Source organism: Etheostoma cragini, chromosome 16 (genome assembly GCF_013103735.1).
Source record: "Etheostoma cragini isolate CJK2018 chromosome 16, CSU_Ecrag_1.0, whole genome shotgun sequence".
NCBI classification, from domain to species: Eukaryota; Metazoa; Chordata; class Actinopteri; order Perciformes; family Percidae; genus Etheostoma; species Etheostoma cragini.
In genome coordinates, this window is record NC_048422.1 from 5674690 (window position 1) to 5698523 (window position 23834).

Below are 23834 nucleotides of genomic sequence, written 5' to 3' on the forward strand. Positions count from 1 at the left end.
GTGTACTCGCGCCCCCCCGGGAGAGAGTCCGCGCCCCCCCGGGGGGGCGCGCCCCACCGGTTGAGAACCACTGATCTACAGTGTGTTGTTAATTAAAATCAGCAACAGATCGCATGTAGAGCATTTTGAGAGCTACTCTGTCATAATTAAAACAACTGGAGACTGTGTACAAGCTGATATGTGGGTCTGATTATATTTTATTAAATCGGAACTGGACCACAGTGTTTTTGTCACTTCCTGTCCAGCTTAAAGTCGGCTGGAATCGCCTGGAAACTGTCCAACTTTACCGCAGCTTTTTATCACCGCCCCCCGCTGCTGCCGCCTGCTCTCATCTCGCGCAGTTCATCTCGAACGAGCCTAATAACTGCCTCATGCTAGCAATACGCCTGAATACGCCTGTTAGACCAGCATGCCCATGGGCGCAAAGATGGACGCAGTTGCATTTGCTATTTAAACGACATGGGCGCCGGACGGGAAAATAACAACTGCGCCAGTCTGAAAAGTAGCAACGACACTTTGTACCGGGTGCAAGAAAGGCCCCTGCGTATCTAAAGCATGTAAACAGTACTTATGTCTGTACTTGTTCATTAAAGGGGCATTTTGCAGTTTTGGCCATTTCTTTGCGGTTTTCTCACCTTTTGTTTTCTCACCCTTTCTCTGTTCCTAGCTTTCTGCTTTTTTTTGTCGGCTCAGCCATCACAATAGTGTGAAAAACTCTCCATCACTACCTTGTTAGACGGTTCCAAAATGGGCGTATGTGTGCAATGTTGTGAAGCAAAACGTTACATTGCAAGACCTGATATCACGCAATCCCTTATGGTGCTGAGGCCGGCAATTCACTGGCTGCAAGTTGCAAGGGTGGTTTTAACGCTCACATGTGCTACAGGGGAGCGAGATGACCGCCATTTAACTCAAAAGTCATACAACCCTTCCAATGACTCCGAAGCTGTTCAGTTAAGTAGTGTTAATTTCGTCACCTATATTTAATTTAGTCTTAATCTTGTGCCAAATGTCCTTGTTACTTTTAGTCAACTGAGGTCTCATCATTTTAGTCCAGTTTTAGTCAAAAGAACACTCAGGTATCTTAGTCAATTTTAGTCAATACATTTTAGTCTTCATTTTTTTAAGATAAGGTTTTCTGGGCTTTTTCCCTTCATTACAGTGACATTGGATAGACGTGAAAGGGGGAGAGAGGCGATTGGCCTGTTTGGAACAGGCACACGCTCCAAACGGGCACTATCGCATGATGAAAAAGCAGAGATGATTGTAGACAAAAATGAAGAGAGATTTTATCTTAGTTTTTATTTTATGCAAAACATTTTAGTCTTGTCTTTTTTCATCAACAATAATGCATGTTAATTTAGTCTTAGTCAGCGGTTTTGGACATTGGTGCAGTCTCGTCAATGTCTCGTCTTCGTCATGGAAAAAAGGTTGTTGACGGATGTATTTAGTCTCGTCTCCAAAATATCACTACAGTTAAGGTGGATTAAGCTAAAAAAGTTGCGTATTTCCGTTTAAGGACTCAATGGGCTCTATTTTTATGACGATGCGTGAAACATGGTGAGCCGCACATACTGTCATATATTTTCATTTCTATTTCATTTTATTTGCTGCAGATCACAAACTGTGCTTTAATCAACTGTCTTTAGTAACTTTGAATTTGGAAGTCACTGAGAAGAATGGAAGCTGTCAAAGCACTGTGATAGACTGGATTTAAGAGATGATGGGCCAGCATGACAGTACATAATGGTTCATAGTCCATTATAGACATTAACTATGATTGAACAATATTTTTCCTTTTTAAAAAAGACAGTCAGCCTTTAATTCTCTGCCAAAAACCTAATTTAATCTTTTAATGTGTTGGTAAAGTGTTAAATAAGCATCTTGAATTCTGTAGTAAGTAATACTTAAGCCAAATTTTTAAGTATTTCTATGGGTCAGCAAGAATGATATGGGCACAATTTAAAGTCTTAATAGCAAGATAGCCAAATACACAGGTGGAAGTTGAGAAAACCATGTACTTGTTCTCATCTGCAATTAAAAAAGGGTAGGTTTAATAAGTGGTAACTGGAAACGCCGATTGACGTAAGAGCCTAGGTGGGAGTAGAATTAGTGGCATACAAAATAGTGTCATCAGCATACAATGGGCTAAGAATAGAACTCTGTGCTACCCGATGACTGATCTTTTAAGTTCTCCCTGTAAGGAAACCGTGAACCCAATTAAGAGGAGACTCATCTATGTTTACATAGATTGTTGCATTTTATGAACTGAACTTTGGTTCCCAGCTTTTGACTTACCCTGTTACTTATACTTTATAAAGCAACCTTTGTCCACACAATTGATCCAAAACTAATGTTTAAGTTGGTTTGGTTTAGTCCTTGATTTGCCTACTTATTTACCTCACTCTTTTAACCATTTGTTCATTACTCTAGCTTACTATTTTAACCATTTATGGCAGGGTTTGTAGTGACAAAATGACAAAATAATAAAAATATTTTCCATACCTTTAGTATTCATGAAGTGTTTTTTCAGGTTGGCATTGCATTACAAAAACACAGCCCATCTCACTTTTGAATGTGGCTGCATTTCGCTGTCTTTGTACTTATATACTGCACAGTGACAATAAAGTTGAATCTAATCTAAACCTGAAGCTCAGGCCACCTCTGATAAAAAGTCACCATTCAAATGATCATCAATCATTTGTGTTGTCCTCAAAATTGAAAATCAACACATTTCTTATTATCGATATTTTTAACTTTTATGTTTTTTTAACACTTTTTTCAGTGTTTTTCACTTTTTTTGACGTTGCAAATCAAAACGTTCCTTTCTTAAATCCTTTTTTGTAATCAAATATTAATGAGCAGTTACAACAACAACAAAAATGTTTATTTTTAATTTTCACACACACATTGAGTGAAATTTTATAACTGCATTTTAACCCATCCTGAATAGTAGGAGCAATGGACAGCTATTCATACAGCATCCGTGGATCCATTTGGGGTCTAGTGTGTGCTCAAGGACACTTGGTCATGTGGCTGAGGAGCCTGGAATTGAACCTTCAACCTTGTGGATATGGAGCCTCCACCTCCGAGCCACAAGCCAACAGTTCATGGTTTGGAAGTTAAATAAATGTCACAATTTCAATTCCTATACATCTCTAAGTGAGCAATACCATCTTGAGCTGAGGCAGATTTTTGTTTTCAAGACAAAGAAACACAAAATGAGGAAGGTTGAATTTGATGGTGAAATTAGCAACATCTGTTTTTACATATTTAAAGGTGCAATATGTAATACTGACAGCCAGTGTTTAAAATAGTTACTGCAGTACAAATTCAAAATACGTCTCCCCTAACCCCTCCTCCCCATAAGGAGGTTGCAGGCTGAGACCGCAGCATCCATAGTCTCGCTTTGCCAGACCCTCCTCCAAAGCGCACTGAAGGAGCTTCCACAACAATGTTGCTAGACACTTGTTTTTCTGCCAGATATCGTCACAGAACAGCGGTAGAGCTAACATTAGCTGCTGGCTATATTGACAGTCATAGAAGCCTGTGCTCACGCAGAGCTCTGTACTCAACTAACAGACACATTTTTAGCTATGAATTACGGAAGGAGCTGCTAAAAATAATACTACCTTGCCGTCCTCTCCACTCGACTGAACACACTTAGAACAATTGCTAAACACACTGCAAACTCAAGGTCCTCTTTTCCCAATATATAGCCCCTCTCTTGGCTTAAAATAACTCACCAATATCAGCTACGGCCGCTGAACAGGCTGCAGGTTGTAAACAGCCGTGGCCTGCTTGCCTGGTCCTCTGGTAACGTTAACAGTTAGCAGGGTTAGCATGGCGGCGTTAGCCAGGACCAGTCGGGATCACTTTAGTGGCTGTGTCTCAATTGTTTTTGCGAGTAAATTACAGTAAATTGCATAAAATGACTGTCTGTTGTAGCTATGATTAATGAGCCTGAAGCTAATGCTTACCTGTTCAGGAGGAAATTAGCCAACTCAGCATCTTGATGGGCTCCTCTATCTCCAATATTTACCCAGTGTTTGTAACGTCTCTGGTCACGCAACTGTAAGAAACATACAATTTTTTCTTAATGTCGGGTAGAATCTATTTCCTTTAATCCTGTGCGTTTGTTTGCTGCTTTCATGGCTATACTAACGTTACAGCTGTAGCGTGCTGGGGTTGCGTTTTTCCACCCCGGCCTGGCCATCAAACCGGGCAGTTGATAACAACACACAAAACAGCACAACACAAACAGAAATTCCGTAACAAAAAAATACTGGCATTAGCATTGTTGTCAGAAAAGATAGCATTTCAACTTAGCATCTTTTCTTTATAGCTGATGACCCAGTGGGGTAATGTTTGGATTATTACAGTAAAAATATGACATATTGGATAGTTTAAAGAACATTTTCTAACTCATATAATCATTGTTTTCAATTGTTTTCAGCCTGGATGCTGTTAACCTGCTGAATTGTCACCATTACATTACATTCCATTAAGTGTCTTGCTCAGGGACACATGTAACGTTGATGTAACGCAGTGGGAATTGATCCCAGATTTCCCACACCAAATGCATTTGTCATGTCCACTGCACCATCACCACCCCATCACCACAGTCTCTATTCAAGTTACATTTGCTCTCAAACCTTTCTTAGATTTTGCCTCACTTTTGTAATATAACCTTCTTCTATCTAACCACACATATTTCTTCCACCTTTTGAGAATAACGGACATTTGACATTATGAGTAATCAGCAATGTAGGCATTTTTAAGTTGAATGACCAACCCGTCTTTACACATCTCTGTATCATTCTCTCATTGTCTTCTTTAGTTTCAAGACCATGGATTCAGGTTTTGGCAGGTTTGTTGGGTCATTTGGGGGCTTTCGGAAAATATTTTGATCATTTGTGTAGAAAGTTTGCATGTCTGATAATTAACTTGGACCCTACTTTTAACTTTCAAGAAAAATCACAAGGTAACATAAGATAAATCTGCAGCTATACAGTGGGGCTCGAAAGTTTGGTAACCCCAGGTAAAAAATTGTATTAACGTGCATAAAGAAGCCAAGAAAAGATGGAAAAATCTCCATAAGGCATCAAATGACAGAACAGACATTTGTATAATATGTCACAAAAAGTTAGATTTTATTTCCATCATTTACACTTTCAAAATAAAAATAAAACAAAAAATGGAATCTGCAAAAGTTTGGGCACCCTGCAGAGTTTCTAGGATGCACCGCCCCCTTTGGAAAGCTGAGACCTGACAGTGTCATGGATTGTTCTCAGTCATCGTCTGGAAAGACCAGGTGATGTCAATCTTAAGGTTTTAAATGCTCAGACTCATCTGACCTTCTCCCAACAATCAGCACCACGGGTTCTTCTAAGCAGTTGTCTAGAAAACTAAAACTGAAAATAGTTGACGCTCACAAAGCAGGAGAAGGTTATAAGAAGATAGCAAAACTTTTTCAGATGCCAATATCCTCTGTTCAGAATGTAATTATGAAATGACCGTCATCAGGAACAGTGGAAGTAAAATAGTTGACGCTCACAAGGCTATAAGAAGATGGCAAAGCGTTTTTTAAGATGCCATTATCCTCTGTTTGGATTGTAATTTAAAAATGTCCGTCATCCGGAACAGTGGAAGTTAAAGCAAGATCTGGGAGACCAAGAAAAATATCAGACAGAACAGCTCGCAGGATTGTGAGAAAAGCAAGTCCAAACCCACGTTTGACTGCATGATTCATCCAGAAAGACCTGGCAGACACGGGAGTTGTGCTACACCATTCCACTATAAAGAGATACTAGTACAGACATGGTCTTCATGGAAGAGTCATCAGAAGAAAACCTCTTCTACGTCCTCACCACAAAAAATCAGCGTTTGAAGTTTGCAAATGAACATATAGACAAGCTTGATGCATTGTGGGAACAAGTCCTGTGGACCAATGAGGTTAAAATAGAACTTTTCGGCTGGAATGAGCAAAGGTACGTTTGGAGAAGAAAGGACACAGAATGTGATAAAAAGAACCTCTGTCCAACTGTTAAGCATGGGGGGGATCAATCATGCTTTGGGGTTGTATTGCAGCCAGTGGCACAGGGAATATTTCATGAGTAGAAGGAAAAATGGATTCAATGAAATTTCAGCAAATTATGGACGCTAACTTGATGCCATCTGTGAAAATGCTTAAGTTAAAGAGAGGATGGCTTCTAAAAATGGATAATGGTCCTAAACACACCTCAAAATCCACAGTGGATTACGTCAAGAGGCATAAACTGAAGGTTTTGCCATGGCCTCGACAATCTCCGGACCTCAACATAATTGAAAATCTATGTCAAGACCTTAAAAGAGCAGTGCGTCACAGACAGCCCAGAAATCTCAAAGAACTGGAAGACTTTTGTAAGTATTAACTCTGCAGGGTGCCCACACTTTTGCAGACGGCAATTTTTAGTTTTCTGTTATTTTGAAAGTGTAAATGAGGGAAGTAAAATCTACAAATTATACGAATGTCTAATATGTCAAATAATGCCTTTTGGAGATTCTTCCATCTTTTCTTGGCGTCTTAATGCACATTAATACACATTTTTACTTGGGGTGCCCAAACTTTCGAGCCCCACTGTACATCTGTGCTGATGTAATTGTAGTGAGCTCAATGTTTCAGTTTGGTGTAAATCCAGTAGTGTTGGATTCAGATAGCTGAATCCACTTTGAATCCAATAAGGTTAATATTCATATTCATTGATCTTTGTGTCTTTTTTTAATATATACCCTCTAATATTTGTTAGCTGTTTCAGAGGTTGTGTGAAAAGAGATAAAAAGGATGACAATAACAATATAGTGCAAGCATTGCACATTGTGAAGACAAAATATCCCTCGTTCATTCACTCTTAATCTGTTTTATTCAGACACTGTGTTTTCTGTTATTGTCTTTTCCCTGTGATGGAGTGTGTTCAACTTTCCACTCTGGAGTGATGTTGTGTTGAGCCCAAAACATACTGGCACTGTAGGACGTGTCAAGACAGCTGTCTGTATGATAAACTCACTTCACATACACAGCTGTAGTTTTGAGGTGCAGAAGCATCATCTACACCCCAGAATTGTTTTGTTTTTGTTTTGTTAAGAGTTTCTCTTCTGCCTGCCATATCTAGGCTACTTTGATTTTCTTCTCTTGTCAACTGTCAGTACATGTTCATTCGTGGTGGTGGTGTAGGCTTGCTCTCACAGCGGACAAGGAGAAACTCAAATACACAGATCCCTTCAACCCACATTCTCATTATTACGTTTATTTTTTATGTTTCTTGGTGATCATAAATTGGCTGTTCAGGTGAGATATCAACTCAAAAGAAGAAAAAATCAATCACGGGCATTACTCCAAGATTTAGAATATCTGCTTGCTATCAGATGGTTAATACGCCCGGTGGATTTGTTGACGTGCTGCATTGCAGCGCTTAATTTCTGTACATGTGACACATGTCACTTGGTGTAACCCTGAGCTGCAGAGGCAGTGTGTTTTGGACTTCAAAGTTGGAGCCATGGCTCCCTGGTGACTGGTGTTTCCTGCTGCACGTTTCTCTTCCTCTCCTTCTCCCATCCATTATCAAGACAAGTCCCTTCATCCACAAATACACTAGTCTGTACCTGAAGCCGTGAAGGAATTTGAAAGCTACTCCTGTGCCTCTGTTGTACATCTGCCTTTGTGAGGACCAATGTGAGTTTTATAATTTTTTGGAATGTCACCCACCATGTTTCTACAGTAGTTCAGAACGGACAAACCAAACACTGGTTTAATAATGTAAAATAATAATAATAATAATATAAAATAAAATAACAGATTTCTCCGGGTTTAAACGGTAGTGGAAACATTAGGGTAGTGTAAGTAAACAACTCAACAAAATACATAACTTAGGTATAGTTGTTTTTTGACATTTTAAACAGAAATGTCACATATTGTACCTTCAAATGACAGAACAGAAATTCCTTATTTTTTAACTCAAACCATCATCTTTTTCAGAAGTTAACCAAGTAGTTATGTTGCCTAAACCTAACCAAGTAGTGTTGTAGCAATACACAACATTAAGCAGATGTTTAAAATAGCAAGCATTGTACAACTTTTTTACTGGAAAATACAGAGGGGAAAATAAGTATTTGAACACCCTGCTATTTTGCAAGTTCTCCCACTTAAAAATCATGGAGGGGTCTGAAATTGTCACCATAGGTGCATGTCCATTGTTAGAGACATAATCTATTAAAAAAAATCCAGCAATCACAATGTATGATTTTTATGTATTTGAACACCTTTTTATCAGCTACAATTGTGACCCTCAAAGATCGGTTAGTCTGCCTTAAAACAATCCACCTCCATTCCATTTATTATCCTAAATTAGATGTACTGTATGTTTCCCTTAAAACGTGATTAAGAAGTCAGTTTCCTTGTATGGACATACTTTTTTAGGAGGCAGGGTTGTTTATGCCCATAAAGGTCCTCACAAGTATAGAAGTACAACTCGTGGGGGGAATTGTGGGTTGACATTAGACCATAAAAGACAACGAGAGGAGGAAGAACTGGTGCAGCTCTGACTCAAAGTGTGACAGTGTGTTGGTTTTTGTGTTGTGTCCTGTTTCTCATGAGCAGAAACATGTATTGATGCTTAGACAGTTCAGCCACATGCTCCCAACTATTAATCCAAGTGGTTTCTTTATATTTGTTTTATTTAAAAAAGAACAAATGTACCTTTTTTTTTAAATGAATAAATGTACCTTTTTTTATTTTTGAATAAATTTACCTTTTCTTGAATGTCCTCCTAAACTGCAGGTAGATACCATTAAGACTGGGACTACAGTTATATTATTTTGTTTTTTTCTCTCTTTATAATGATGTGATTCTGATTCCTTTAGGTTTAACTTTGAAGATGAGACGCCAACAACAAACTTTGATACCTTCCCGGCAGCCATCCTTACTGTGTTCCAGGTGAGACACTCCAGACTTCCAGGTGCACTTCACACCGTCTGAGTAAATGAGAGAGTCCATAGAAAAATAAAAATGTTATTCATTTTAATTAGAGGGAATGACTGGTGTGCGTGCCTTCTGTCCCCTTATGAGCTTGCTGATAATCCTTCAATTAGTCTGTGCTCATAACCCCTGACTCTGTAAAATTATTTAATTCTACAGTCTGAGATTTGAAGGGGGCTTTACAATCCACCGGTGTCCCCGATGTCATTCCAAATGTTTTGTCTTCCTCAGATTCTGACTGGCGAGGACTGGAACGCCGTGATGTACCACGGGATCGAGTCTCACGGGGGCGTTCGCCGTGGCATGTTCTCTTCTGTCTACTTCATTGTCCTCACACTCTTTGGAAACTGTATCCTCTTTGATATTTTGTTATTCAAACTGCAGTGTGTTTGTGTCAGAAGGAGCAGGATTGAAATGTGTAAATGGTTTTGGGTCAAATTAGTGCTAATTTTCTCCATTTCCTTGACGCCATTGATGGAAATAGTGTCGTTTAACAACACAATCAAAATCTAGCAATTTTTTTCTCATTGACTGTACTTAATTTTGGAACTTTAAATATTAATACCTTAGATTCTTAAAACTCAGGAATAAGTAACTTGGTTTGCATGTCTTAAGGAACTAGGATACATACTAAAAGTTTAAAGCCCCACCAGAGGCTGCAGTGATCATGACGGCACATTTACAAACAGTATTGAAACAGCATACATGTACATTGGTTCAATAGATGTGGAGCTGAAACTATTTGTTTTGAGGGAGGCATGAGAGGAAATGTCAAATAATCTTTAAAATCAGATCAGAGTTATTTCCAAAGTTAATAAAGTTTTGTCTTTCTTATGATCTCTTACGCTCAATAAATAGGGTCCTTAAAATGCTGTTGTTGAAATACACTGCAAAATATAGGCCTGACTTTTACAGAAATAACTCATAGATGAACAAAATCACATTTTGTAAGCCCTGCTCCTAGTTTAGTGGGGGGAAAAAATGTTGCACATTTCATCGAAAAATAATGTACTCCTGTATTTTCTCCTGAGTCCTGTTGTTATTCAGACACCCTGCTGAATGTCTTTTTGGCTATCGCTGTCGATAACCTTGCAAATGCACAAGAACTGACTAAGGTAGGCTCGGTCAGACTGTCTGATGTTGTATTTGAAGATTTATTAGTAACATATAGCAAAATTAATGTACTTTTTATCAAAATCAGCACCGACAAAAGCCTGGCTTGTGCCCACAGCATCACCATGTTGTAATATATTTTCATTTAGCATAATAAGATGTCTTGGTTCTCACTGGCTAAAGGATGAAGAGGAGCAGGAGGAGGCAGCCAATAAGAAGCTTGCCCTGCAGAAGGCTTTGGAGGTGAAGGAAGTCAGCCCGATGTCAGCAGCCAACATCTCAATCGCTGCGTAAGTTCCCCAACATCTCTTTCTCCTCTGACAGCAGCTCTGTTTACCCACACTGGAAATACATGTCGCTTTGTCTTTCAGTGTGTTTTCCTTCTGTATGTTTTTCCTTCTCAGTCTGTAATGGCTGTCTACATACGCACTGTGTTTGATGCAACGTCTGGAGCGCTCCTGTGGTGTTGCCTTGTTTATTTATCTCTTGTAAAAGAGATTCTGAATCTCATAGGGAACTTCCTGGTTAAATAAAGGTTAAATAAAATAAATAAATAATAATAATTAGCCTACACTCCATTGTCTGTACCTTTGTCAATAGTAGAAACAATTAAGGATGCTTCAATCAACAATGTATGTTAGTGTTCAGCAGTGGTCGTTACTTTCTTCATTATTATTAATATTATTATTAATAATAATATGATAATGACAGGGATGACTTTATATACCCAGATAGCTCCTGTGATGCTAAAACCTCTGACCCGCCCCCTCTCCACCAACACCTGTGATTGACAGGTATGGGGTCCTGTGTCAGCGCAGAAATTAATTGCAACTCCAAATCCCACCTATTTTTAGAGCCTAGCTTAACACTGAAATTACAAAAGTCTCAAGAAGAAGCTGATTTTAAGACAACGAGTTTCCATCCTGGTCAGTGATTCATAGCTGCAATATGTAATGTTGGAGGTTAAAATATGCTTTCTTTTGATACCCATCTGTATTTGCCATCATTCTCAGTAAGAAATTCATGAATGTATTAAGAGAAGAAATAGCGTTAGGTCAGAGTGTGCACAATGTTTAGGAGCTGGTTGCACCAACTGTTGGTATTTCAAACGTAGTGTTTATTAAGTGGAGTTTTACACATGACAACATTATTTGTGACTAATTACTCCCAGTTACTGCCAGCTGTACCTTTAACTGTTATGTAATGTCGTTAGCTAACTTAAACAACTGATAATACTGATGTTAGCTAATGTTAACGTGAGCTTGCTAACACATGACTCGTTAAGAGAGACGATTAGAAGAGGTAATAAGGAATACAGTCCAAATTCTGTTTAATAATAATTCAAAACTTTACTTTTTGTAATTACATTTTACAAAAATAAGAAAACACACATCAAATAACAAAGCGTTATGTAAGAGTAAAGTTAAGTTTGGTGGCATAACGTTAACGTTTTATAGTAGTAATAGCTTGATTTTTTTCCACTTAGATAGCTAGCTAGCTATCTAGCTAAACTGTATGATTACTAACATTAACTACTCTGAAACACACTTATTTCTACACATAGCTAGGTAGAAACACATATAAAACAGAGTAATGCAAAAACGTACATTTACAAAGATATATATTTTGTGCCTGTAAAAATTTAATTTATTAAATTTAATTTGCTAGCTTTTGATGCTACACTGACTTCCTGTTTACATATTTTAATTAGCTTGCTAGTTCATTGCTCTTGGACACTGCTAGTAACTGATTTACTGTACACATTCCTAAAGGCTTTAACGTTACTAACGTTAGCTGTTAAGACATTTCTTACATTTTAATGGTGCAATCTGATTAAGTGAATCACTAGTTTGAAACTAGCTAGTATTAGGCACAAAGAATTTACAGTTGGAGGGACTAACTATCCATTCCAGTTTATGATGCGTCCCAATCCAGCTCTGTAGCTAAATTACTGGTCAGCTAACTTGGAGTCACACATTGCCAGACCCATCTCCAAAGCGCTGTGTCAGTGCTGGAGTATGGTGTGGCTACACTGCTTATCATTTATGGCCAGTGGTGGAGTGTAACAAAGTACAAATACTTTGCTACTGTACTGTAAGTATATTTTCCACATATCTGTTCCTTTTCTTAAGTAGAATCAATAGGGTAAACTTTTGAGTTTACTTTGTTACTTTCTACTCCACTACATTTCTACAACGTTCCGTTAGCTACATATTTTGATCAGTTTTTCCCCTTGCCAAAACGTCTTGTCTCACCAGTGAAGTTTGGTTGCCATAGATATATGTAACCATCACAGATATAATCAGCATAGATATATTTTAACCAAAGATTCTAGAGCCCGGCCCCTTTCTGCCTTTCCAACTGGTGTGGTGCCTTAGCAGCATTTTAAGTCAGAATGTAAACTGGGCCACAGATGCTTAGCACCTAAAACTAAGTTAATTAATTAAAAAAAATTATATTAATTTTTTCATTATTATTATTAGAATATAGACATTAAAAGAATAAATTGTTATGCAAGTAGTTTTACTTTTAATACTTAAGTACATTTAAAATCAGGTACTTTTTACTTTTACTTAAGTAGGGTTGTCGTTGTGGTACTTCTACTTTTACTAAAGTAAATATGTCTTTGGTTATTTTTACTTTTATTTAAGTTGCCGTTGCAAAATAGATAGTGGAAATAGCAGAAGGGAGAGGAAGGGACATCTGATAAGCGAGATGTCAGACTTCATCCCAGCAATGTACATCTGTTGATCCAGACTAGCTAACTTCCTATCTTTCCCCTTTTCACTGTCATTAACGTTTCTGTTATTGTGTGATATTGTGCATTACATTCAGTGTTCTAAGAACAGTGTGGTAACCCTATAACGAGTAAATTTTTTATTTTAAATGAACTGTTTTTTGTGTATTAAGTACTGTTTCAGGGACAGGGTTTCATTACCAAACAACTTTAGCCCTTTTTTTTAATTCCTTCATTAGAAATGATTTTACCATCTAAATGTTAAACTGTAAGAGTATGTAAAACTCTTTTACTACCATAAAAAATAATTTCAATGGTAGTTACCTGTGCTTTTGTTTTTTTGGAATGAAACTCTTGAACTGTTTTTAGAAACTTCTGAACTGTTTCAGTTTCAGCTTTGTGTCCTCATTGTGCTGGGTAACACACTTTTGTTGCTGTTGTGTTATTGAAGTACTTGCACAGTTTAGTCCTTTATTGTAAGACAGAAGGGGACAGGTGGACAGACCGACTGACAGTCCACCTGTCCCCTTCAGATTTGTGTCTCATTTTTCTTTTGTTTTTGTTCTGCATGTACAGTTTTGTAAAGCAAAATCGAGATGCAAACTCTCGCAGGTCGTCCATCAACAGCATTCAGTCAGCGTGAGTTATCACTCTCTGTTACAATATTCTCCTCCTCGTCTTCTCTCCTCCTTTGTCTCCTCTCCTCAGCTCCCCTCTCCTCGGCTGCTCTCCTCTTCTCTCTTCCCCTAGTCTCTTCTCATTGTTTCTTCTCCGTTCCTCTCTTGTCTCATCTCCAATTCCCTAACTTTTCTTGTCTCCTTTTTTCTGGTCTTTTCTTCATTATCTTCCTCCTTCGTCCTCTCTTTGACTTGTTTAGTCTCCTTGTCTTCTCTTTACTTCTTTTTTTCCCTCTCTTTTTCCTTCTCTCCACTTTCTTTGTTTCTTCTTGCCTTCTTTTTTTCCTGCATGTTTCCTTTCCTCTCTTTTCCTATCCTGTTTCCTCTCCTTTCCTCTCCACTCCTTCCCTTGTCTCTCCTCTCCTCTTCTCCTCTGGACCTCCAAAAGACTAAATGTCTTCATTACTGGTAAAGGGAAATGTATTTATGATTCTTATAAAAACAAGCCATCACAAAGTGCCTCACAGAGTAGAAAAACATTACATGAAATGGAACAATAACAACATTAAATCTATATGAGGCCAGTCTGGGTGTCATTACAACACACTCTGGTCTTAACCAACCACTGTGTACGCTTTGTTGATGGTTACAGCTCCTCTGTGTTGGCGCCTACAGTAATTCATCTTCCGCTCTGTTTTCTGATGTGAATAATTTGTGTATAAATGTTTAATTTCTCTGAGCGTTGCCACCACCACAGGCAGTTTGACATTTCCAGTCTGTTTGATATCGCAGACCCCAAGACATCGCTTTACAAAGACAATATGAGCCACGGCCACAATTAAACGCAACCTCCAGCTGTAAGTTTGCTCTCCTGCTGGGCAATCTGTTGTCTCAATCGGTTAAAGGAAGGCCAGAGATGCTTATTTAGCACCTCACCTGTTTGATATAACACAAATGCATTGGTAGAAGGGACTATTATTTCTTTGACATTGCTTTTGTCAGTGTGTGCATGTGCTTTCTTATGTAAACAATCTCACAAATAATGCTTCTATCCCCTCGGTTTTATATCCTTCACTTTCCTTTCTGTGAACATTTAAACACTACCTGTATGTCCGTAGCTCACCTGTCTGTGGATACCTGTCCTGTGTTCTCTGTGTCTTCTGTCTTTTAGGAGTTATTCTGTCTACTCCTCCCCTGCCCGACGAATCTTGAGGTACAGGTTACCAGATGGAACAAATTTAACTAACCCATAAAGCCTTATGTAAATGAGTCATACTGTGCATACACAGTATGCAATGCCTTCATGTACGATAGATGCACATGAGGACACATCAAAGGATTGATGGTTTATGATGCCTTTTTTCAAGTGCAAAAAAGGACATTTTTCAACCATTTAGATGATGGTGATCTCTCACCATATTTTTCTCTAAGCAGGAGTTTGCTTGTTAAAGATGATACATGTTGTACATACCCATCAACCATAGCATGTTGGTCCTGCCTGCCCCATGTACACGTGACCTGAGTTAAACAGAATTTGAAAAAAGATTTCTGTTTCAGTTTACTTGCATGCCAGATTACCAAGGTTTGCTAAATGACATGTCAGGCAATTCTAACTTCTGACAGCTGCTGTAAAGCCAAAAATAATAGAAGCATGCACAATCTTACCAGCTGGCACCACAGAAAGAATTTATGTTTTGGCAACAAAACAAGCAACAAGCAGTTGTAGTTACAGTTACTAGTTACTTCTTCCAAAAAGTAACTAAATTAGATACTCAGTTACAAATTATAAAAGTATCTTGTTACTTCAGAAAGTAACTTATGTGTTACTTCAAATTTTTAAATGCTTAAATGTGACCCCACCTCCACCCCTCTTTAAAGGAACATAAAATACATTTGCATGTTCAATTATTTATGTTAAATCTGAATATTATAATGAGATGGACACTTAATACAATATGTTATTAACAGAAACTGTACACAAATCTTTAATATTGCTGTGGGACAAAGTGAGACTAGCCTCCAGTCAAATGAGATGTATGTAGATATTATGTCTAGTGGATCAAAACAAATAACAACATAGATGTTTTGGAACTTTAATATTCATTGCCCCTCAACAGGCCACAACTGGGCAAAATTAAATAATGCTTGTTAAGCACTATAGCAAAAATCTAAAATAATTATGTATACTCTGGTGCTCTATATAAGCGTGTGTGTGTGTGTGTGTGTGTGTGTGTGTGGGTGTGTGTGTTTGTGTGTATGTTTGCGTGCGCGTGCGCTTATGTGTAGAGCGAGGGAGTAGGGAGAAAGTGACAGCAATTTGCTCCGGAGCAAGAAGCCACTCTGGAGTCAATGTGCATATTTTTTCTGACCGGGGGGGAAATCTTACGCAGGAAAAGTTTTTTCGACAGTAACGGTAACAGCGTTATTAAGATGGGAAGAGGAATAAATTAGATTAATCGTTATTGAAAGAAGTAACGCCGTTAGTAACACCGTTTTTTAAAACGCCGTTACTCCCATCACTGTAAATACGTAGGTTATGTATGCAAGTTAAGTACGTTATGTATTTTTTTTTAAAGTGAGCATTGATTTTCTTTGCCACACAGGACACGAACAATGGTTGAAAGTCCACGTTTATTTGACACATCCCTCCCATCCACTACGTCTTCTTCCAGACGCAGACTTAGTAGACAGACTGTGTTGAACCAGTTAATGTGTACCCAGGGCCCACCTAGACAAAAAGATCCTAATTGACTTTCCATTGGCATTGCTTCCATGGGCCGGCATGTACATTTATTACTCGCCACCACTACGCAATGTGGTGTTTCTCTAAAATCAGGCTGCCTGTGGATTTTCTGTACCTAAAGAACGTGGCAAAGTCAGTAATTATATGTTAATTTTCCAACAGTAATGCTGTAGTAGCAATAGGCTCTGATGAAGGCATCATAACCAAACACAACAGCAGATTTGTTAGCCTCAGACACATGATGGGATTCTTTTGTTGCTTTCATCCTCTGGAGTATTGCCTTTTTCCTGACTCTGTTTTTGGAAAATACAGACATATAATAGCTTTCATTTTAGCTGGCATATACTTTGTCACACAGCCTTGTGGTTTTAGTTTGCTCAAAAACTTTTGTTTTTTGTTGATGATTGCCATTTTAATAATTATCTACCTTATTAACGCCTTCTCTAATTGATAAAGTACTGTAATAGGGATGGTCATGGGATATGGTTGCCCTGTTAAAGGATAGGTTTTTAAAGTTTATCTATATGCAACACTCACATTCCCATATGTAAGCTAAATTAAAGAGTATTGGTGGCTGTTCTCCACAATTGGCCCAAGAGAAATACCTTCTTACAGCAACATCAGTGTAGAAGATAAGGACCGAATCCACAGTCCTCTGCATTTTCGAGGACGGTGGACTTTGTTCCTAAACTGCTGTTAAAATCACATTAAGAAGGGAATTCTTATGGGCCAGTGTGGACATGAGGAACAATAACAGCAACCACTGTAATGGCATGTCAGTGTTGTTGGCCTTAATAATTTCCTGACAGGTACAGCATGTAAATGTACTTAATTGAACATGTTCCATCCATCCACCCATCCATCCATCCATCCATCTTTGTCCACTTATCCGGTGTTGGGTCGCGGGGGCAGCAGCTCAAGCACGGAATCCCAAACTTTCCTTTCTCGAGCCACATCAGATTTAGAGGTGCTGATTCTCATCCCGGCTGCTTCACAATCGGCTACGAGCCGATCCAGTGAGTGCTGAATGTCGCAGGCCGATAATGCCATCAGGACCCAGTCATACACCTTCTCCAGATCCACAAAACACATGTGGACTGGTTGGGCATACTCCCATCCTTCCTTTAGGATCCTTGCGAGAGTAAAGAGCTGGACAGAATCCGCATTGTTCTTCTTCAACCCGAGATTTGACTATCGGCCAAACCCTCCTTTCCAGCACCTTGGAGTAGACTGTACCTAGGCTGAGAGGTGTGACACCCCTGTAATTGGCACACACCCTCTGGTCCCCATTTTTGAACAGGGGAACCACCAACCCGGTCTGCCACTCCTTAGGCACTGTCCCAAACTTTCACTCAATGTTGAAGACGCGTGCCATCCAAGACAGTCACTCCACACCCAGAGCTTTTAGCATTTCTGGAGGGCTCTCCTCAATCCCTGGTTGATTTTGTTGTTTGACTACCTCAGTGACTTCCACCAGGGAAATTGATGACAATCCCCCATCATCCTCCTGCTCTGCCTCTGACATAGAGGGTGTGTTATTTGGATTTAGAAGTTCCTCAAAGTGCTCCTTCTACCGCCCGATTACCTCCTCAGTTGAGGTCAACAGCATCCCATCCTTACTGTACACAGCTTAGATGGGTCCCCGCTTCCCCCTCCTGAGGTGGTGAACGGTTTTCCAGTGACACCTTGGTACCGGACAAAAGTCCTTCTCCATGTCTTCCCTGAACTTCTCCCACACCCGCTGCTTTGCGTTTTTTCACGGCAGAGGCTCCAGCTCTTTGGTGCCTTGCAACTGCCTCTGGAGTCTTCCGGGATAACCTATCCCTGAAAGACTCTTTCTTAAGTCGGACAGCTTCCCTGACCACAGGTGTCCACTATAGTATTCTTGGGTTACCGCCCCTTGAGGCTCCTAAGACCCTAAGACCACAGCTCCCCGCCGCAGTTGCAGCAATGGAAACTTTGAACATCGTCCACTCAGGTTTAATGCCCCCAGCCTTCACAGAGATGCTCAAAAAGCTCCGCCGGCGGTGTGAGTTGAAAGTCTGTCCGACAGGGGCCTCCTCCAGACGTTCCCCCTTTACCCGCACTAACCGTTTGGGCTTTCCAGGTCTGTCCAGAGTCTTCTCCCACCCCCTGATCCAGCTCACCACCAAATGGTGATCGGTTGACAGCTCCGCCCCTCTCTTCACCAGAGTGTCCAAAACATACATCCTCAGATCAGATGAAAAAATTATAAAATTGATCTTTGACCTTCGGCCTTGGGTGCTCTGCTACGACGTACGCTTATGACCATCCCTATTCTTGAACATGGTGTTTGTTGTAGACAGTCCATGACTAGCACAGAAGTCCAACAGCCACTTGGATTCAGATTAGGGAGGCTGCCCCCAGCAGTTTCACACAGGTGGTTGCCCATGGGGTATGTTCCACAAGTTTTAAATTATTTTTTAATCAACAGAGCAACATGAGCCAAAAGATCTTTTGTAAATTCTGGAATGAATTCCTGACAGTTTGAGAAGTGTTTTGGAAGGATAAATTAGACCTTTTTGTTTTAAATACTCACCTCATCATCATCATATAATACAAATTATTGAAAGAAACTTAGATCAATCTTTAATTTCAACAAAATGTGGTTTCCATATGTTTTAATCCATGGGAGGCTTGCTCTGCATTCAGTTTTTTGTACAAGTCATAGGAAAACCTTGAAAAGCATGTGTGAAAACACTGTAGAGATGATTTTGTCTTTTGCCTTTTCCCCATCTATCAGATCATGTCATGACAAGAGCATGTAACAACCCTTAGCAAGAGATACATTTTACCATCTTACAAATAATCATATTTTGTTATGGAGGATATAAACAATTTTCTTCATACAGTATAACCCTCAAGCATGGTAAGTGGAAGCTTTACCATGGTGGACATTTGTGCCAAAACATCCATAGACCACCTTGTGTCTGATTTGTTATTACTTACTTTTCCTAGTTAGGGACTTGATGAGTCAAATTATATTTAAAAGTGTGAATGGAGTGTTATTAGTATATTATGGATGATTATGGTGGCTATGGATGAAAATGTGAGTGGCGATGTTCACCTATAAGAAAAATAACTCAAAGTTAAAAAAAAAGATTCATATAAAATGTGTGTACGTCGTTGTTTTTCCTTCTCCCATGATTGCTTTAAGTGGGTTTGATTCCTGTTTGCAGTAAGGAGCAGCAGCGGTCAGCAAAGGCCATGTCAGTGTGGGAGCAGAGGACCAACCAGCTGAGGAGACACAACATGAGGACAAGCAGCGAGGCTTTGTTCAACGAGCTCGACCCTGAGGAACGCCTTCAGGTGTCCTCCGCCCTCCACCTGCACCCTGACATGAAGACTCACCTGGACCGGCCACTTGTGGTCGAGGCCAAGAACGGTGACAAACCCAGCAGGTCTGCTGAAGGAGGACGGGATGAGGCAGACGATCCCCGGCAGGAATCGACAAGTGAAAACTTCCGAACACACTCTAGGAAACATCACAGGCACCGTGACAGGAATGGAGAGAGCAGGGATGGAGGTGAAGACTGGGGAGGGAGGCACCATGTCCATCACAGCCGGAGCAGAGATCACAACACAGACAGTGGCCAGATAAGAGAGAAGAGAGGAGAGAGTAGCCACAGCCGCGATGGAGGGCAGGGACACAGGCACCATCAACAGGCTGGTTCCCCTGAGGAGGACGTCAGTGACTTCCGAAGAGGAGAAGAAAGCGGACACCGCCACCATCACTCCCATCGTCCACCAAAAGAGGGAAACGGGAGGATAGGGAATGGTGCGCAGGGAGAGCGCAGGGGGAACGGGGGAGGAGGAGGAGATAGTAATGGAGAGAGGAAGGGGCGCTGCTCTCGTATGGTCAGAGCTCAGTCTACACTGGATAGAGACGACTGTAAGAGGAACAAGAATGGAATCAAAGGCCACAGGTAAGACTGCAGTTGTTACTTTGTATCACTGTTTAGGATGATTTGTTTGTATGTCTGATGTTGTTGATGACTATTCTATGGCCTTACTATTTTTTAGTTTTATCGTCTACATCGCAATGTGGGTATGTGTGAAAGTCTCATCACAAGAAGTTGCAATGTTGATGCTAAAAGGTTTTTGCTGCTTGATAGAACAGTAAACTTTCACCGTTCTCCTTTTACATGATTGTTACCAGCCGACGCTTCCCCTTTAGGACAGATGGTCGTGTAACATAACGTTAGTCTGACGGGGTTTTAATGGGGTGTGAGGCTCTCCAGAGTGTTAAAAAGTAACCTAAGTGGCACCTGCCACTGACAAGGTGATGCACATGTTTTTCCATAGGTTGTGAAGCTACAGTATTCAATGTAATACTAAATACTAAATACTAAATACTAAATACTAAATACTAAATCACCTGACTAATGCAATGTAATCACGACATCTCGCGGCCATTTTTCACCGCAGAAAACTGCAAACAGCCAAACTAAAGCTAACACAGTTAGCATAAAGAAACAGTGGGTCCGTCCCAACTAATATTATGGTTGGGAGCCGCAACTCTGGAAACATAACACTAATTCACAATAGCAGTTTGTTTCTGATAAAGCGTAATTTACCCTGATATAAGTGTTCTTGGATACACAGTTTATTGCTAGTGTGTGACATGCAGGCTCTGCATGCACAGCAAACCACCAATCACAATCAATGTTGATCAATTTAGCTAACAGTCAAGCAGGCACTGCTAGTCGACAGCAGCCTGAAATTTAGAATAAGCAGCAGGCATGCATTATTAATATCATTCACTTTAGCCTGGATTGATGGTATTATATGACTAAAATGGTGTCTTGTTAGTCAACCAGCGTATTTCTGCCTAATTTCCCTCTCCAAAATCACTTTAGAAGAGTAGTCACAGCGATTCCTAGCATTGGTGTTTGGAAAGCATTAAAGTTCTACAATGACTAGTTCATCTTAAAAACATTTACTTTTTCAGTTTTATTTTCATGGTAGATGCACTCCCCTATAAAATCACACCAGTAGTTGAGAATGATTTATTACTGTTTTTCTATATAGGGCTATTTCTGTCATCTTGTCAACAATTTTCTTTTTTTCATATCGCAATACTTTAACTGTGATTGCAATATCACAGTAAAATAAAATCACAATGTAATTTGTTTTCAATATTGTGCAAGTCTACTGTCTAAGTCTACCTAAATATTCACACATGTCACTACTTGATGTGAGCAGTGTTCAGATGTGAGTTGCGCATTGCGCATGCGCCACTTTGCAATGAGGGCAGATGTGAGTTTTCTGACTGGGCTTAATTAATTCTCAAGTGGTTTTTTTAGACTTTCATATTATATTCCAAAACACTGTGTAAGAAGAATTAGGAATTATTTATTATTTGCATTAGTTTGTCTCTGTAACACCATATAACTTGTGTTAGGTTAGCTGGACAAACGTACTTCTATTCTGCTGTCAGATAAATTGTGCTCTGTTTCTCAGGGGGACAGAAAAACGTTCTCATGTGGATCTCATTTGGCCAAAAACGCCGGCAAATGAAGCAACCTGAAAGCAGAGTACAATGTTGCCTGATAACCCACACATCCCTTTCCTTAGGGAGAGGCAGTCAGATGCTGAGGAGGACGGCCTCGCCTCCAGTCCTCAGCAGCTAATGCGGAGTAGCCTGAGTCTAGGAGAAAAGCAAGAGGATGCTGACAACCAGAAGAACTCCACCAGGGCCAGCCAGGCCGGCCTCAACAGCAACGCCATCCACATCCCTGTCACCATCACTGCTCCTCCTGGAGAAACCACCATCATACCCAGTGAGTACACACATAAACCGAGGAAGGATTGGGAAGGTTGAAGGGAAAGTTTAGCTTTTTCTTAGTTTTTGGACATCATTGCATCAGTTATACTGTATGGTCAAAACATCTTTTTATACTGTTTTCACTATTCATCACTTTACAGCAGAGTCATTAAGGGTAATTAGGTCTAATTAGGAATTTCAGCAGAGCTCCAGATCTCAGCAAAGAAATTAATGAGTAAAATGTTATCATAAACAATAGGGGTCATGTCCAAATGTGTCAAAATAAGAACAATGTAATCAACTGATAAACAAGAATACCAGTTCACATCCATGCTAGTTGCTCTGTGTCGCTGTACTTTGGCACAGCAATGCTTTGAGGTAAATGTTAATATCAGCATGCTGAGCAGCAGGTCTAATGTTTACCATTTTCATGTTGTTAACCATTTTAGCTTAGTGTTAGCATGCTAAAGTTCAAGAAGAAACTCAAGAAAAATCAAGAAATGTGAGTTTGTTTTAGAAAGTAGTTTGTATGATTAACCAAGATTGTAATATTTGTCATGCCTAGTCTTGACACTGCAACCTCCATCATAAGAGAAATGTCAAATTTATTATTATTTAATCTAACTGATCTAATGTATTATTGACTAAACATTTGTATGAATGCAGGAAGAAAATGCAATCATAAAAGAACTAGATCAGAGCCTGCATTTTGAATCCTACCTCTGTTTTTACTAATGTTTTTGCTTCTTTGAGCTAATGAATGTGTTTATTTTTCCACACCAGTGAACAATATCGACTGCGACAACTTTCAACTCAGTGATGAGAAGAAGGACCTGGAGGAGGAGGAGGAGGCAGCTAATGGGCCTCGGCAGATTCTTCCCTACAGCTCCATGTTCGTCTTTGGGCAAAGAAACCCGTAAGTCATGGCTGCGAGGTGTCTGGGAGGAGTGACGTGAAATACAATTTATAGTTTGGGTTAAATTAGGACAGAAAGTTCATAAATTCCACACATTATGGTTTTACCGTGTAAGATGGAATAAACAGCACATGGTGAATTCATGTAGGCCATTATTTTTCTGCCAAAATGGTTTAATTCATCCACCTTGTTAAAACAATACTTAAAACTAAGAGCCATATACTGTGTTACACATTAAATGTTCTGCTCATTTCTGCGTCCCCAGTGGTGGACATCAATTCATCCTCATTTCCACAGGAAGACTATCAGACATACCTTCATCACATAAGTCATGCATATATTGTATATACTGTATGGGATATTGTACAAAAAGCGTTAATACTGATGAAAAAAAAAAAAGATTCTTCAACATGCCACAAATTTCAAAATAAAACACCCACGTTCTTGGTGATTTTCACTTTTTAGCTGTGTCTACAGCTAGACACGCAATTAGTCAGGCACATTGAGAAAGACAGACAGACAGACACTCATACACATACACACATGACATGAACACATTACTTTATAATCTCATGAGGTTATGAACTTTACCTTTGATGAAAATGAAAATCCGTTCTGTAGAGTGTAGAGGATTGCTTTGTGCAATGAAATGCGTGTCTGTGCTCGCTGCTGTGAGTTGGATCAGGAGACAAGGAAACCTGCTGCAACATCTGGTAGTCCACACGGTCTACGTCAGCAATATCACACGAGAATCGCAACATTACAACATCACCAATAATCTTCTTTAGGCTTCAAGTAATGTTAATTTAATTTTTTTTATACTCTTTAGTTCAATTCAATTCAATTCAATTCAATTCAATTCAATTCAATTCAATTTTATTTATAGTATCAATTCATAACAAGAGTT

General features: G+C 39.5%; 1 protein-coding gene across 8 annotated transcripts in view; it reads left to right on the top strand.

The window, feature by feature from the left end:
• The window catches only part of cacna1bb (calcium channel, voltage-dependent, N type, alpha 1B subunit, b), a 211439-nt gene that overhangs the window by 122754 nt on the left and 64851 nt on the right, over positions 1–23834 (top strand). For 4 of the 8 annotated variants that reach the window (XM_034895439.1, XM_034895440.1, XM_034895438.1 and 1 more), the window contains 8 exons: positions 8899–8971; positions 9245–9362; positions 10061–10128; positions 10310–10416; positions 13440–13502; positions 19424–20170; positions 21822–22027; positions 22795–22927. In XM_034895439.1, the coding sequence (XP_034751330.1) occupies positions 8899–8971; positions 9245–9362; positions 10061–10128; positions 10310–10416; positions 13440–13502; positions 19424–20170; positions 21822–22027; positions 22795–22927 (1515 nt within the window). Of the gene's footprint in view, positions 1–4840; positions 4871–8898; positions 8972–9244; positions 9363–10060; positions 10129–10309; positions 10417–13439; positions 13503–14651; positions 14694–19423; positions 20171–21821; positions 22028–22794; positions 22928–23834 lie in introns of all 8 variants that reach the window. The other 4 variants (XM_034895434.1, XM_034895437.1, XM_034895435.1 and 1 more) reach the window with 2 other exon arrangements.